Below are 18,337 nucleotides of genomic sequence, written 5' to 3'. Positions count from 1 at the left end.
TCTGCCGAGTTTCTGTTAAACAAACGGCTACATTAAACCTCATATTGCAGGAGAGAACCAGGAGCCATTCAAGGGCCCCTGGGGGCTCCGGGAATCCACTGGGAGCGAGTGATTTTGGGAATTGTTTGTTCCCTGTGATGCCACTAGATGTCCTAAAACCAAACACCAGCTGTAGCTGCTCATAGAGTATTTACAAGCAGTCCGTCTCCATCTGTTCACACCCAGTTCAATGGATAACGAGAGCCTACCGCTTCTGAATACTGATGGTTCACTCTGATGAATTAGCGCTTATTGATGCCGCGGTGCTTCGAGGAATAAGCAATCATGTGTTGAGATCTGTGCGTCATCGGGACCCCCAGCGGCGTGTACAGCTTCTCCGTCGAGTCTCAGACCGGGAGGGAGCGGGTCAGTCGGTGCACCTAACGATCAACGATCAGCGCGTTAATTGAACCCCGTCGACCGACCCATCCGTGGCGACCGGAGCACCTCAACCTGGATGACCTCCGGTTTGACGGAGGGAGAGTGCGGAGGAGATGCGCATATCTGCAGGTACTCTAGCGCGGTCGTAAAACGGGAGTCCGGCGCAAGTCAGCCAACATTAAAGCGATGCCAGGGGTAACCAAGTACAATTTAGTGGATGACGCGCACGATTTGAGGATCCCCATGCACAACGACGAGGTGTTTAAGCATGGGGTCTGCTTCGAGGCAAAGGTAAGGACCCTCTGCAACAGATACTTTCTGGGTGGCAGTATGGGAGCGGTGGGTTATTATTACTGTGTGTCAAACGTCCAAATGAGGGCTGTTCATGTCACCGCTACTGTTTACCTCACCTGCATAGAGAAGTGTCGCTTGAACTGATGACTTGATGAATGCTGATGAATTTGTTTCCGTCATGTCGTTTTTGACAAACTTTTGATGAGGGTGGAAGAATCCTACATTTTACATTTCATTTGTTCTTCTGGCACCCAGCACGATGTAATGTTATAGAGCTGCAACATTTTCTCAATTGATAATAGAGTAATTGTCTACAAAACATCACAAAAACTGTGGGAAATGCCCATCACATTAAGCCCAAGGTGATGGTATCAAATGTCTTGATATGTCCGACCAACAATTTTCAATTTTGAGAGGCTGGCACCATCAAATATTTCATACTCTTCATGGAAAATGTATCAAAAAAGTAAATTTTCTGTGGATTGGCTGATCGACTAATGGTTGCAGCTCTGGCGTGTAATGATTTCCTCGCGGAGGAATATTTCCCAAAATGTCTGAAAAAGCTGTCAAAACTACAATAGCAATCAACACTCTGCCAGCACTCCCCAAGTAATCCATTCATTCCCTCAAACTGTCAATCTTTAAACCGTTCTCTTACATTTCGCAGTACATTGGCAGTTCGGAGGTCGGTCGCCCCAGCAGCCGAATGGAGATAGTCGCTGCAATGAGGAGAATCAGAGTAAGAAACTTCAAATGTGTGACCTCCCTGCACCAGACAGCTGAACTTGACTCACAGTGGCAACAGCAGTCTAAACACATTAACTGTCAGTCATCGATGCAGCTGCATGAAGATTTACTCTTCCTCTCCTGTGTGTCATGCCTCACCTTGTGCACGGTGCTCAGAGGGTCCTCACTCACCTCAACATCCTCGATACACACAAGTCTGCATAACTACACACTCGGCAGATTCAGTGGCTTGTCAGTAGCGGTTTAAATCACGGCAACGATTCAGGACAGCTCAGACTTTATGGCTGAGGAGAGATACAGCGTGCAGGTTTATATATATATGATACCATCTGAAAAAACGTCGGTTCTGGAGGCCGTCTTTAGACCAGACAAGGCCACAGGAAACACTGCGATGCCTTGTTATTTACACATCACTGCAGTGTTACAGTGAAGCGCAGGGAGGAGAGGATTTAGCTGCTGGTCAGCTGTTGGATCTAATCTAAGGACCAAGTCACGGAGTCAGTCGGCGATCGGCCACATCGCCAGTTACACCCAGGAAGCACTTAATCCTGATCCCTCATGTACAGTGCCGTATAATGGCCATTTGATTGTGCTGGCAAAGATTTAGTGATGCGGTTTGAATTTCCTCGCTTCGCACATGCTTCAGGAATCTCAACGATTTCAGATTTTCACAATTCTTCTCACAATGCATTATGAAAGAGCTCTTGATAGAGCAGCTCAAATGGGGAAATAAATGTACCCACACAATGCACAAGGTAATCCAAGGGCTGCTGAAAACCTTGATGGACAAAACTGTGATGCACCTTTTTTTTATCTGTCCCGAAACAAACTCATTTTAATTAAATGTCTTATGTTATCAGCATTTTATCTGAAGACAAAATGCTTTTCTGCAAAGCTTTAAAGTAAAACATAATGGAAGGAGACAAAAAGAAATAGAAGAAAAGAAAATGCATTAAAAGACAAATAAATGCAAAATAAACAGCGTGGTATTAGACGCGGGCGAGATTGAAGATGATAGCGTAAAAGCAAGCGTGTAAAAGAGTCGGGGGCTCTTTGTGAGTGCGGTAATGGCACAGCAATTAAGAGCCTCTGCTTGTGGGGAGACGGGTTCTGAATATTCAAAAGCTGACTCGTCCTTAAAGCACTCACAGTGATTTAGAGATAAAGCGATATGAGGTGAATTGGCACAACCTGTGGAGCATTATTATGCTTGGGGCGGTGGCTGATGTGCATGAAAATTGGATCTACATAAACACTTCCTGTGTTCCACTTCATCTCCGTTTGACAGCAGTGCGTGTGGAGATGGATGGTCCTCTCGTCCCAGATTACATGTAGTTGCATTGGCCTGGATAACACACACACACACACACACACACACACACATTGTGTGAGTTGTGTCCTTCGCCTGAGCCTCTACAGCAGAGCAAACCTCCCACACAACAATAAGACTGATGAACTAGATAAGAGCGGGTGACAAGGAATGAGGGCCCATTGAAGCTTCTAATGAGGTGAATTGTCTGCAGCATGTGACACAGGTCACACAGGCTTATAGAGAAACTGCACCACATTCATCAGGGCTTAAATCCACAGATACGACTTGCTATGTTGGCAACAACAACAATCCCTTTTCTTCACTTCCCGTGAGGTTTCTTTCATTATGAAAATGCCAATACAAGAGTGCGAGGACAGTTCCAATCCTGCTGGAAAATAAAAGACAGCGTCAGGTTGTTATTTTTGCACAAACCCAAGAAAAGATGACAGAGAATATCCAAGTCTGTCAGGCAGAGCGGGTCGTTCGCCCAAAACAGATTTCGCAGAACTCCATCTGATCAATTCATCATCTGATGTTGCGTTTTTCAAAGCGCGGCGCGTTATTTCATAAATCCTGGTTGTTCTTAGATCTCTGGGGCCTGATATTTGGAGTCTGAGCCTGCAGTGTCGGCAGAGGGTACAGGCTCTAGCATTAATCACGGAGAGGGAGGAAAGTGTCCCACACATGTCTGCCTCCCTCTGAGTCTGGCTTTGAAAGCTTAAACAGCTCCCACAAACAGAAACTGACAGTGTTTACTCAATCTCACATTTACCCGAAGAGGAAAATTGTCCAAAATATATTCCTGTCTGCATGATCCATTCCCTCTGTTCACACATTTCATTTATCTTGTGTAAAGGGCTCCATCTTAGCGGGCTCATATGGTATTTAACGCTGGTCACACCTTGCATAATAATCGGTTTGCTTTGAATGAACTTTAGAATTCGGTTCATTCAAATATTTTTTTTTCACAGTATGAATTCAAACTGAAGAACATAAAGAAAAAGAAGGTCAACATTGTGGTATCTACTGATTGTGTCCAAGTGATTTTGCGCAAAAAGAGGAAGGTTAGTCCTGTGAAATGCAACTTTATTTGAATTACATCTTTTTGTCTTCTCACCACCTTTGTCGCCGTCAGCCAACATGTTTCTTTGTGTTGTAACAGAGAAAAGGATGGTCATGTGACGACAATACGATCTTAGTGACACAGGATCCCATCTACAGGTAGGTTTTAAATCAAAAACAAAAGACACCAAATAACCTGGCAGCAAGTAACCAACTACATTAAAAAACGTGTATCGTCTTCTTGTTGACAGGATCTTCTATGTCTCACATGATGCCCAAGACTTGAAGATCTTCAGTTATATAGCGAGAGAAGGACAGAGCAACATTTTCCGCTGCAATGTGTTCAAGTCAAAGAGGAAAGTAAGTTTGCTCATGCTTAAGTCTCGTGATATTCTATATTTATATTACTGTCAACAGCACGTGTCACTCGCTACCCGATCCGTACTGTGCATGTGCAACTCTTGACAGAGAGTATTTATTCCTTCCTAGATTTATTAATTTAAGTCAAACATAATAAAAGAAAGTTCTATGTTATATTTCTTATTTATATGTGTTTGTTCATGTGTTACAAAGGGTTTAACCTGAGCCCAGCCATACAACAATGATAGCAATCATATCACACACAAAATGCCGGGAGCTTAATTACCACACAGACACGTGGAGGGTATCAATCTTCTCATCTCACTCTCGGCAAGAAATCATAAGCATGTTTCCCATAAAAGAGAGAGCAAGAGGTCAGGCTGCGGCGGTTGCAAATTGTCAAGCGACGACAAACGCATTGTTGGTTTTGGTATTTTTTTTGGATTTTGTTGGTATTTTACAGAAGTGCAGAAGATCTCGGCCTTTGTCCTTCCAGTAATCACCACCTGTCAATCAAATAATTTTGTTTTCAGCTCCTCTGCACACATAGCTTCTAATGATGGTTATGTCCGTTGTCTCGGTAATGTATTGTCCTGTTGGCTCTCACATATGGCAAATTAATCTGAGAGTCAGATCCCTCGCGTGCGTTGAGCTAAAATGCTTATGAATCTCCACATATCTGCATCCCAAGCAGGGGCATTTCTTTCCTCCATGACAAAGACGGAGCATCAGTGAGGTTGACTCCCATCCCTTCACCATGGATACCAGTCTGACAGTGACTTAGTGAAGCGGAATACTAATCATCCTGGTGGGAAGAGAAAAGAAGAGGGTCTATTTCACTCAGCGGTTTCAGACATTTTCACCACCGCTGAACCAACACCCACCACAACGTCAGGGACACACGGCAAGTTGTGCCCGAGTAGCTCCCCGGGGCCTCGGCGTTGCAGACCAAGCATGTGTGCTGAGTAGGAGGAGATGGACCAGCTGATAAGAGATTTGATTTATTTTCATCACGGCATGTTGCGGCACAACGGGGCTTAGATGTCAGCACAAACAGAGCCGTTTGTGTTTGGCCTTGGGAGGGCTGGTAGTTTAACCTGACAATTTTAGGACAGGAAGAAATCCATGGAGGGAAATGTAATTTCATAAATCGTTTTCATCACTTTATTCCGGTGTTATTATTTTATTTTTTTGCTATTTCACTTGATTGAACTGCCTTCAGGCTTGAGTCACCTTGACATATTGACTGAATGCCTCGAGGCGGGATCATTCTCCAGAGGACAACACATTCATCGCAACTCTCGCTTCTGCCACTGTTCAATATGGAAAACACAAAAACTCATCTTTAGTGAGATTGGGGAAGGACATGGACTGAATATTACAGCTTTAGAAGTGCTGCTGTCGCAAAGGCCACATTGAATTTTCTTGCCTGTGTGCCACATTTAAGCCAGTACAAAAATATATAGATTATATTATATACAATAAAGACAAGACTGCAACTGACGATTATTTTCTTTATTGATTAATCGTCACAATGCCCTAAACTCCAAGCTGACGTCTTCAAATCACTCTAACTAATGTTTGATGTTATTCAATCATCAGCGTAGTAATCTGATTTATTTAGCTCCACAACACAACAAGTAAAACAAACGTTCATTTCCTCCCCTGCCCGTTCATTTTTGCATCCTCCCTTACTGTGCTCCTGCTGCTGCTGCTTACCCCCCCCCCCCTGCTCTCAACACCCCAACACACCTTTTCTCTGTGTCCTCCCTTTGCAGTCACAGGCCATGAGGATCGTGCGGACGGTGGGGCAGGCGTTCGATGTGTGTCACCAGCTGACCCTGCAGCAGAAAAGCGATGACCAGGAGGATGAGGAGGGGAAGGTGGAGGAATCGGAGGCAGTGCCAGGTGACTTACGCACACAAATTGCATCCACAAACCTCCTTCTACCTCCCGTCTCCGTCTTTCTCCTACAGAAAAGATGTCATTATCCGCCACTGCCGATATTTTTCCAGCAGCTTGCCCTGCTGCAGCTGCAGATGTGTGTCGGGCGATCCATTGATCAAAGGCCTTGCTTGTGTGTGGGCTTCTGCCAGCTCGTCGCCCGCTGCTGTGGCTGTCGCCGCCTCTAGATATGTTGCAAACTACAAAGCCGGTCAAAGAAAAAGCTGTGTGCCAGTTCTCCTTTATATGTATATCTGGTCTCTCTGCAGCAAAGAAGAGGTTTGCATTGTCAGAAGAGACCGACCTTGAAGCCACCACAGAGGAGAGCATTGAGTGCGTCTCCTCGTCCGACCTGGAGAAGAGCAAAAAGGACGAGGCCCTCTGCAACAATGAGACGGTAGAGTATAGAAGTCCTTTGAAATCCTTTCAGTGTCGCGCGTACAAAGCCCCGCTATTTTCTCACTCTATTAAAAACACAGGAGGTTTTGTAAAGAGATGAAAACCACCCTGCGATGTATAATGTATTGATCCTTATGGCTGCACACAGCCACTAAAATACATGGCTGCAACGAACACGTTCTTATTCCCAATTATCATTGTCAAGCTCCCAGTTATACTCTCAATGAATCGTTAAGTCTAGACATGTAGAAAGATGACCCTCATATCCCAAAACTGTTTTTAAATCACTTGTTTTGTGCGACCAACAGTCCACGAGCCAAAGTCTTCCATTTTTTTGTCATAAGGAATACTATACTATAAAATTCTAAATAAAAACAGCAACATATGTCCCATATGTAAAACACTAAATAACTGGAGTCTCCCTTTAAATGATCAATCAATTACATATCTGTAGATTAAATAACTAATTGACTCGTTGTCTCAGCTGTCCTGCTACTGAACTGCCTAATTGAAGCCCCCTCTTCCACCCAGACAGGACACAAGCAAGTCAATAGATCAGTCTCTTCGTCCCTGCTGCTTTTACATGAATTCATTCCTTCAGAGGAAACATCTGAGAATAAACAGGGTGTATTTTTGACTGATCGTCTAATATTCTGGAACAATTTTGATCCATACAGTCAGAAATGTCCTGGTAATAATTAATGCTGGGAGGTTCGCAGCTCACATGTGTCATGATGAATGTTTGGCATCACAAGGAGTCGTATGACGATGAGCAAATGCCACTGAGGCACGTAGAGCGAGCAACGGCGTCTTTAAGGCTCGTTTGTGAAGAAGTGCTCCAAGAAGCTCCCACTGATGTGATCGTATGGTTTATTCATTAAAAACATAGCAAGGCTGTCTAGCAAGCCGCTATATCTGCTCTCTGATAACTGCCGGCTCATTTTCAAACAGCGTCTCTGTGGCGCTGTCAGCTTTATAGTTTTGTGGTGGAGGTTTAGATTGATGGATATTACGACTAATTAAATAGTTACCCGAGAACAAGAAAAATTGCTGTATTATTTAATTATATAAATATTAAAGCTACCATATAATTCTGCCACCGTCTAACAGCAGTATGTCATATGTCAACATCTCATATGTCATATTAATGACAACTGAATCCACCGTATTGATCTCCCATCTCGGATAAAACAGACAGGTCGTGTGATTCAGGGCTGCTCTTCTCACAGCAGCACTCTAGCATAATTGTGTGAGTCATGATACCTGTCCAGGCCCATCCAGTCAATCTATAGATCTACTTATAGATGCAATCCTCATGAACACACCATCTCCACAATTAGATCAAATGATGCTACTCTAGACCAGAGATTACTTTGACATGATGAGAGCTAAATGTACAGTATGACTGATTTGTCGTGCTTGGGTTGTGGATCCTCAATCAAAGTGCCCAGCTCTTAATAAATAGCAAGTAAATATTGTAGATATCAACTTATACTCATCAGACAGCCTGAATGTGAAATAAGGTAATGGTTTACAAACAGATTAGGCAAATCAATTTAAAGAAGTGTGACTTTTGTGTTTACAGCTTGTTTCCACTGCCCTTCAGATTATACAATGGCAGCAGAAAACATTTAAAGGTCTGAAACATCAGTAAATGGCATGCGTTGGTGTCAGCAGGGACGGGAAAGGTACTGGAATACTTTACTCAAGTAAAAGTGACATCTCTTTTATTCAAATAAAAGCAGAATGTATGCGACATGATTCAAGGGGGGTAAGAACAGCTATACATATTAAAGAAGGCAATTGTGCTACATAATAGAGTGCATTGACATTTAATTTGACATCGCACCACAGAGCCCTTATGGCTTTAGTCCACAGACACATCGCAGCCTGTGCACACAATTGATTATCGATTATACAACCGCCTTCCTCCGTGTAGCCTGAACCAGAAAAGAGACAAACCTCAGACAATTAAACGACAGTAAATAACAATGGACACCACGGCGGGTGCAAAAATGAATATTAGCCTGACCCACATAAATGAAACAATCTGACAATTCCTGCAGACAACAGCAGAGTAAAAACATCACCAAACCAAACATGTCACTCAGCGCGTAATGCGCACACGGGCATTGCCTAGCAACGTGGACGTTTTATATCCACGGTAACCGATGTTACAGCGAGTTCGTTGTACTCACCAGTCCTCCTCAATCTGCTGCAGGTTCAACTTCTCTGCTCCTTCTTTCTCAATCCACAATGTATCCAGTCCACTCGGCCTCTCTGGTCCCACTTCGCGCCCTGCAAGCTTGTGAAACACGTGGAGCTTAATTAAGCTCTACAGTGACTTAAACATGGTCAAAAAACAGCAGAAAGCCCTCAAACCCCTGACCGAAAGAAAACGTTGCTCCGTGAACGCAGAAAGCAATCACGATGGACGAGGTGCCATGAGCGCGTTAGTGATTAGCATGTTCCCCAGCATGCACCTGTTCGGAGTGTTTGACTTGGATAGCTCAGCTGACCCCAATCTTTGTGCTGTTGGGGGTTCTTTTTGGAAAATGCTGTAAATTAATTCACTCACTGATTTAGCACCGAATGGAGGGAATAGGTAGGTTTTAAGGCTTCATCACAGAATGTCTTGTGGAAGGCCTTGACCATCAAGCAGTAATGCTGATACCTCATCTGTGGAGTTTCTGACTCTTCCTCCAAGGAGCTCAGGCTGGCAGAGAGAGATAGTGTCAGCTTTTAAACCACCTCTTTAGATGTGTTACTATACAGTATACACTCAAGCTTTGATATGATGTTTAACTTTCCACTGTTACTTTACTTTGGATTGTTGGCTATCTTACCCTATACTTTACTGTTCTTTTCTTCCCATGCAGCCCAAACTCAGCCACATGTACTGTGATGTTGTTTTTCTTCTTTTTTTTTCTGCCACTGCAAGGTTCATAAATGACGTAGCTATCTTTTTTTTGTATTTCTCATGATGAGTTGAATTCCCGTGGGTGGTGCTTATGTTTCTATGTGTTTGATCACTTCAGAGAAACTGACATTTCAAGGAAAGAAAACATCACAGCTACATTTTTGTTGCCATTAGAAGTATAGAGCCCAATTTACTGTCATCTGCGTTAGGTGTCCGATGACCCGTCTCTCCTGCTGGGCTCCCCCATCCTTGAGGCCTCTGTGTCGGGTCAGTCGGCAGAAGAGGCTCCCTGCTCTGCAGAGCCCCAGGTCCAGCTCCTCCAGAAACAACTGCAGCAGCAGGAACAACAGAAACTGGCCGCTTCAGAGCAGGTACTGATGGCAACTATTGTATCCTGTGGTACCACACCTGTGATATTTTGTATTGTTCTTGATGAAACGCCTGATGGCCTCATTGTCTAGAGTTTACAATTCACTGAATTAAGTGCAAAACCTTGTATCACCAAAAATAGAATTGTTCCTCCCAAGGAGGATATAGATGTGTCTACCAAATGTCATGGCAACGCATCCAACAGTTGTTTTTTAATCTCTGGAAATCAATTATCTCAAACTTTCATGGCAATCCATCCAGTAGTTGCTGAGATATTTAAGTCTGGACCAAAGTGGTTGACCAACCAATGACCGATCGACGGACATTGCTATCCTCAGAGACTTGCTGTTATTACGGCTAAAAACACATGACTCAATTTAAAATTCACTGAATTTTGAAGAGCACGTTTGTTTGATGAGCGCCTGACAACCAAAGGAGCAATTATTTATTTCAGTGGTATTAGGATGCACATCAAAATCCCTGAAATAGGATTATTGGAAAACTCTTTGATGCTTGACACAAAACGTTACAGCACATAATAGAGCGATGCGCTGTTTCCATTTTCAATCAGTGGTGTGTTTAATAGACTGTGGTGAGGCGTTTGAGGTTATTACATCCTCACCTCTTTCATTCCTCTAAACCGCTACTTTTGAAAAGTTTCACATCAAATGAAATTCGCTTGAGTTGTGGTTTCATGGCCTTTGAAGATTTGAAGCAAAGCGTCAGTGAGTTTTAGAGTTTGCAGCCTTCATTGGACAATCTCATTGACAGATTTTGATTCGTAATGCTGATGTGTTGCCTGTCTCCTTTAATACGGCCTCTGGGGAAATGAAAGCCTTTTTCTTCAACTCATTACTGTCTAAAGAGTAAACGTTTTGACCGAGCAAACTCCAAATTTAGGGGCCACTGAGGAATTTAATGAGCAGGTTGCCTCTTACTGGTGTGTGTGTGTGTGTGTGTGTGTGGGTGTGTGTGTGTGTGTGCGTGCGTGTGTGTGTGCAGGTCCATGTCCTCCAGGAGCAGCTGTCGGTGGAGGTATGTACGCGGACTGAAACTCAGGCCAGAGTGCAGAGGCTGCTGCAGCAGAACACCGACCTGCTGCAACACATTTCCCTGCTGGTGAAACAGATCCAAGAACTGGAGCTTAAAGCTGCCGGCCAATTAACATCTAGTGAGTGGAAATCTACTTTCTTTCTCATTTAGAATATATAATTGTATTTTGTTTGGTTGCCACATATCATCATCTATTTCCTTTTTTTCTTATTTACTAATTTCTGTCATATAATCATCCTTTTCTTCCTTCCTCTCGTCTCCCTTCGTCACTTTCTTTGTGCCTCCTTCCTGTCCTTATGGCTTCTTTTCTCATCCACTTCAGGCACGTAATTAATTATCCCATGGCAGCCCTCTCACCCTCTCAGAGGATTCAGTAACGCCCTCTGCTACCGTGTAGTCACGATTTATCAAATCCTGTCAGCACAGACGTCATATATATAATCTCATCCTCTTTTCTCAGACCTCTCTTCTCATGTATCTCTGTTTATATGTGATAACTCCCTGTGTTTTTATTTCATCTTAAACATTGATGTTTTCTCTCTGTCCTCAGTGGGCTCCCAGGACAGTCTTCTGGAGATCACTTTCCGCCCCAAGCCCCCCAGCTCTTCTTCATCTACGGGCCCTTTTGCAGCTCAATCCCAGGTCCAAATCAGTGACAGTCCCTGGGTCTCCGCCCTCCTCGGGCCCTGCTCTCCAAGCACCTTGGGCACCGACACCAGCCCTCTGGGGCTCAGCAGCAGTGGAGTTCGGCTCGAGTGCTTCCGCTTCTCCTCCCGGGGGCCGGACATCCAGGAGCGGGGCCAGAACACAGGGGAGACTCCCAGCGACGGGGCCCCGGATGAGAGCCCGCTGCTAGGGGAGCAGGTCTTGGGAGCCCTGGAGCTGCTCCGGTTTAGGGAGTCGGGGATCGGATCGGAGTACGAATCGAACACAGATGAGAGCGATGACCGGGACAGCTGGGGTCAGGGGGAGGGAGCGGGGTCTGACGGTGCAGCTCGACTCTTAAACGTGCTGAACACAGAGTGTCTGGCGGACTGCTTAGGGGATGAGGTGGCTGTGTAGTGGTGGTGCTCTTGAAGCTGCACATTGCACCGGCCCAATGGGAAACAGCTGAAGTTCAGAATCTGAAGGACTTCTTCAGACAGAAATCCTGTATTGTGACACCAGTAAACTGCATCATCAACTGACTCACTCACCTCCTGTTTTGATTTCCTGTGCACTGAGAAAGAAAATGTCCCACTCATATGAGCTGAGGGAGATTAGATAATAGAAACAGAGATTCAGAAAGTATAACTGAATGGACAAATTTGATCCGATAATGTTTAAGTTCACTCTATTGTGGCTCCACCCCCTCCCAAAAAGAAATGGGTGCACTTCTAGATGGGGATTTGGCCCAGTGCAGACCTGTCAGAAAGTACCCTGTGGTGTTTCAGGCTCTGTCTCTCTGGAGATCTCTGCTAGTATGTGCATTACATACTGTGCCTGTGTCCGTTTGATGATTGTTGTACCTTACATCCGTTTGGTTTCCTGACTCGCCGGGCTTGTTACACTGTTGTGTCTGTGTTTGTGGAGTTGTGACAAATCCGACTTGAACGTGGTTGTTGTTTTTTTTGCTGTTTTCAAATGAAGATCTGTGAAGAAAAATACCTCTTTGCCAAGTCTGTCTGGTTATGCTAACACATTTGTTTTGGAGTGTGAAAATGAAAACCTTACTGTGCTTACCTGTAATTACGTGGGTTTAAAAATGAGCATGTTTCTCTGATAGTTCGTTTTTTTTCTCTTTTCAACACATTGTATATAGTTTGATTAACTTATATGCGTTGCATAAAATACATGCCATGATTGAATTCATAATATTCTCCAGTGTTTCATATTATTAGATGATGCTGTGTCTCAGAGGCAGACATCTCACTGTGCCCAGGTGCTGCTACAACCTTGTCTCTGCTGCTTAAAAATGTAGCCACCACGTACTGTCAGTATTATTAGTTCATGCTGTGCTGCGGCAACCATAAACTGCTTGGTCACTGTTGCTCCAACCTTCAGAGGACTTGCTTGGAAAGTCCTGAAGTAGCATTTCAGAGAAAGATGGAGGCGTATGAGACTCCGGGACTTCGTATTCTTCTGGCCAGCAGTCGCACTGGCTCCACCTTTACTGACTGTGAGCCAGATCTCTGAATCACCGAATTGAGGACGTGTCTTTGAGCTCTTTCCAAAATCGATTAATCGCTTCCTGGCCCTCCCTCGCTCCCTCTTTCTCTCCCTCACTCCCCTCTCCTCCCCTCTTTTCCCTGAAGCTTGTCACCTCTTCCCGCTCTCCTGCACTCACATTCCTCTGTCATTTCTCGCCAAGTTGTGTCTGTTCAGATGAAGTGTACTAAGAATTAAAGTGCACTTAAATCAATGTTTCTCCGTGTGGAATTGCATGCCCTGTCTCAAATGCCGTCTGCTGTCATGGGGTGTTCAGTGCATTTGGTGTGAGTTACTAATTGCTGAAATACATCTCTGGGGGATATAACCAGAAATATGAGCAACGGTTCCTGGGCTGACCTTTTCAAAGTGTTTTTCTCATTAATATTGATTACAGAGAAAATGTATTGTGTGTGAATGAGGGCTCGCACTCTATTATTGCTAGAGATACACCAGCTGTGGTAAATAGGGACATCTCTCAATAAGCTCACTGTGTGTGCAGGACCGCAGCGGCTCGATGTAACGCTGCAGACGAGCTGGAAAATATAAAGAATATCAGCCATTACCCACCCACATCCAGCCACAACACCCTGCAGCTCCGCTAGCTGCTGCTGACACAGATAGTGGGTGGCCTCCAGGACGCGGCCTCTACTTTGGCTTACTTGGTCATAATGAAAAATGGTCTAGAGTGTCATTGTGCTCAACCCCTCTTGTATTCTGCAGGTAAAAAGGAATAAAAAAAAAAAAAAAACCATTGTTTCACAGAACACGCAGTGCAAAGTCCATCCCTTGGTTTGTACTTTTTAGCAGACTAGCACTGTGGCTGGAGAGACGGAAATGTCAGTCGGTTGGTCCACCACCACCACAGACGGAAACATCTCAACTCTGTGTGTAGACATTCATGGTTCCCGATGAATCCTGATGTATTTGGTGATCCCATTTTTCTTCTAGCACCACCATGAGGTGACATGTGGTTTTGAGTGAACGTCTCAGCAACGTATACCTGTAGCATTGTCACTGTGAGCTCCTACCTGTAAACTCTTAGGCTTGTCAACGCTTACCAAAATGAATCCACCTGCTTTCCCAGTTCATCCTTATATATTGAGAGCAAGTCTGTTGTCACATATGTCATGTCATATAGGCCTATCCATGAGAACATTAGATAGATAGATAGATAGATAGATAGATAGATAGATAGATAGCTAGATAGACAGATAGATAGATAGATACTTTATTCATCATCAGGGGAAAATTTGTGTGGAAAATGCACAATATATACAATACAATAAAATAACAGAGCAGAACCTATTAAATTTAAAGGAAATAAAGTAATAAAAAATGCAGAAAATTCACAGTATATACAATAAAATAGAATGGTATTAAATTAAATGAACTAAGTAACACTAAACTAAACAGTCGTGCAAAAGATCGCCAACAGCAGCAATAACCGGGTAGAGGTGTTGTAGTCATATGAAGGATGATCTGGCCAGAGGTGATTGAAGGCAGGCAGTCTAAGTGATACATATGTAGGTGGAGCCAGCAACTTGTTGGTTAAAAGACTAGAAACAGGTAAACACCAAGACTGACCGGAGGTAACAAAATCTGCATGTTAATTCCACTCATATACACGAAACATGAAGCTGCATCCAGCAGCAGGTTAGCTTAGTTTAGCACAAAGACTGGAAACATGCGCATGACCTTTTTTATAAGATATTATATTATCATTACAAGTGCTGGGCTTTTCCTTTTGCTGTGGAATATTGATATACTTGTGTTGCTGCTGCAGCAGTTTTTAATGACTGCGAGTAGAAAATAAAATGTTCACAGTTAAGTTCTGCGTTAAAACCCAATGCCAGCTTTGGTTACTTAAAGTATCGAACACATTAACATGATCTCTAAGTGTCAAGTGTAAAAGTGTTTGTATTGTACGTTCTGTATGAGAACTGTAAGTGTTGCATGAGAAATAAAAGGTTACCAAACATCTGTACATCCTTTTCAATACATATTGTGTGCTTTTCCGTACCAAAGCATTCAGATTCACATATTGATTTATGATAATCAGAACAAGCTTTCGCCTCCTCTCTGCTTCAGCTGCTGTGTCCATTTGAATCCCAGCTGTGACTCATCTTGTTCGTATGCAGTGATTTTTATTTTCTCAAACATGATGTCTCCTTCACTAATTAGCAAGTTCTCCTCTGCAGGAAAAAAGAAGAACTCCAGTCTGTTTTTGTCAGTAGCTCTATGTGGAAGCTGCCACATACTGTTGCTCTGTGGGCCACAATTGAAACCATTTGTGAATCAGGTGGAATTCTGGGGTTTTGGCTTCCCCTCAATATCCCAAAGGGTGTTATTTTCTCTGTTTCTTTCCTCCAGCCAGAGAGACTGTCACACCAGCCTCCGTTACCTCCCTCTCTCTCTCTTTCCCGCTCTCTCGCTCTCTCTCTTTTCCATTCCCAGAAAGACCTACCGAGAAATAAGAGGTCAGCGACTAACAGTGCTGCATGCATCAAGTCACAGTAGATGTGGAATACTACCACAGACAGATGGTTTGATAATAACAAGAGAAGAACTTGGCAAAGTAAGTCAAATCCGTATTTTTCTCATATGTGGCTGTTAACCCCAGTGTCCACGTTGACTCTGAAAGAAGTTCGTGTCAATTCAGCTCCGTACAGAAAGTGACATCATACAGGAAAATACATTACACAGGTTTGAAATAGGTTTAAATGCAAGAAAAGGGTATATCTGTAAACATTAAGGGGAAGAAAGGCACAATATTTGTGCTTTATTTGCCTTTCATTTGTATCATTTAATCTGTGCCTCAAAGACTGATGGCACAAAGTTATTCCACTGGAAAGTGAGTCAGCGATCATCATGTCAGCTCTCCAGAAATGGACTGAAACATTCCTTACAGACGTGGTTTTTTCAACTTCTCCTGCGCTAAACTACAGTATAACTACATTCTCTTCACATACTGACACAGAATGACATTGTCCCAACAAATCTTTGGAGAAATGATGTGTACGTCTATAGGTGCAGTTTGTGAACAGCGGGCTGAGTTCTTGTAGACTACACCAGAGTGTGTTAGAGGCACAAGTCGCTGAGACCTTCACAGGGCTTTTACAAGGTAAATAAAATGCAGTAGTGGTGGTGGCAGAGTGTGCAAGACTCTGGGCTGAGGACTGTATGTGCATTTTTACCACTGTGAGGAGCAGTTCAACTCCATAGAACTATTTACAACATCCTATCCTGACGTTTACTTTACACACATTTAAAAATGTTTATATGTCTGTTTTTCATTGGGGGGATTGTACTCTAATAATGTAATTCTTATTATTTACAGCATACTAGTATTTTAGCACAGCTTTAAAAGTCTGCCACCCTGCATTTCAGTACACATATTGTGTGTGTGGCAAATAAAACCTCTGAATCCTTCAAACAAATCCCAACATTTGCTGTGGGGAATTAGTTGATGTGATGTATGAAAACAAATAAATGAATTATCTTGACAGTTATGGCTGAAAGTGTACTACTAATCTCATCCACTGATTTAAAAGCATTTAGGTGTGCAGATTCTTGAGAAGAGATGAGGGTCATGACGGTTCAACAGATCTCACACCATGTCTTCACTGTCCTTATCCTGGCTGTCGCTGTACGATCTCAAGTCAACCCAGGTAGTAGAAATGTGTGTTTTACATCCGTGTCGTTCTTTCTCAGAGCAGGAAGGGGTTAAATATCCTGCTCAAGGACACTTTGGTCGGGCCTGTTGGTGTGTCGCAGGGCTCACACGAGTCAGACAATCAACGATATCATGAGTTTAATTTGATGTAAGTGTAGTTTTTTTTTAATGTGTGATTAAAGTATGAGCCAGTCAATATGTCATACATCAGCTCAAAATAACCTCCTGAGGGAGACGCATGTTGACAAGATGGAGAAGGAAAGCAAATTTAGGTGGGTGGGCTTAGAATGCAAGAATGTAATGTGTGTGTGTGTGTGTGTGTGTGTGTGTGTGTGTGTGTGTGTGTGTGTGTGTGTGTGTGTGATTTACCTCATGGTCAGACAGCAAATAGCCTCAGAACAGGCAGACCTTTCACAAGCAGGGGGCATTCGTGGAAAAATAAAGTTAGAAAATTTGTAGGCATAGGTGTAGGTAACACACAGGCACCTACACACACACACACACACACACACACACACACACTTTCACTCACACATGCGCTCATTTGAGTTTCCCACTTGGAATATTTTCACAGTAAAAGGCGTATTTGTTCTGCTGCTCTGTTAAAGTACATGTCAGGCGTTCGGTGTGGGAAGGTGAATAAAACACAGACGTCCCTTAATTACCAGGTAGAGATGTTGAGGATAAACAGTGACACTCTGGTAGATGCAGTGAGCAGATGTACAGTATGGGCACTGAATCATATTAACGCTAGAACGTGGCATCTGTTGCTGCCAAATTTATCTTTATTACATAACTGATAAAGCCAGATGCCAGGATTTTAAACATGTAAAATGTCTCTCACGTGGCTGGTAAAGATTATAAAAAAGGATGAAACTTGAAGAGCAGGCCACTCCCGACTCATTTTGCTTAGACTGGTACCTACACAGTGATGCCTCTGTTTGGCTTTAGAGGCCTTGCAGGGCTGCAGGAAGGGGACTGGGGGGGGGGGGGAGGAGGGACAGGACCTGACCGCTTTACACTCAACCCCTCACATGCAAATAGAAACGATTAAAACTCATGTGAAAGAATACAGTACTCACAAACATAATCATTGTGTGAGCAGCATGTGTATCATGGATGCTTCTTGTGTTTGTAGAAATTTGTCGATATCCTCTCGGTATGACCGGTGGGCAGATTCAGGACGAGGACATCTCTGCCTCCAGTCAGTGGTCCGAGTCAACTGCTGCAAGATTTGGCAGGCACGTGGCATGATGATTCTTTTCTTACATTTGACCTTCATTTCATTTGCTTTGGGTAACATATTTGTAACCACTTCTTTTCGATCCTGGTGGCTATTGCTTTTCATGCTAAATTCGTCTTCGATTTATCCCACACTGCTTTTTTTTTGTTTTTTTAAATGCCTCAGACTTGGTGTTGCAAACAGCATAATGTGAAAGTTGACAAAACAATATCACTTCAAGGTCCATTTAGGCACTGTCCTGGAGCTTTTGATCAAATCAAGTGATCTTCATCAGCAGATGGATTTTGCTCCAAAAACAGCTACTAAATGGAGCTCAGGTTGAGATTGTTTGGTCATCTGCTGCGGCCAAGG

General features: G+C 43.5%; 1 protein-coding gene across 1 annotated transcript; it reads left to right on the top strand.

Annotated features, from left to right (window-relative positions):
- Positions 1-606: 606 nt before the first annotated feature.
- On the top strand, positions 607-11,942 carry LOC306789397 (carboxyl-terminal PDZ ligand of neuronal nitric oxide synthase protein-like; the record flags this gene model as incomplete). Its single annotated transcript, XM_079285321.1, has 10 exons — positions 607-711; positions 1,382-1,453; positions 3,745-3,837; positions 3,936-3,994; positions 4,087-4,195; positions 5,974-6,103; positions 6,409-6,536; positions 9,668-9,829; positions 10,830-10,998; positions 11,431-11,942. 10 exons carry the CDS (start codon positions 607-609, stop codon positions 11,940-11,942), a joined length of 1,539 nt encoding a protein of 512 aa, XP_079141447.1.
- Between the last annotated feature and the right edge of the window lie 6,395 nt (positions 11,943-18,337).

This window comes from Melanostigma gelatinosum (assembly GCF_949748355.1).
Source record: "Melanostigma gelatinosum genome assembly, chromosome: 15".
Taxonomy (NCBI): Eukaryota; Metazoa; Chordata; class Actinopteri; order Perciformes; family Zoarcidae; genus Melanostigma; species Melanostigma gelatinosum.
This window is presented reverse-complemented; position numbering and strand designations above follow the sequence as displayed.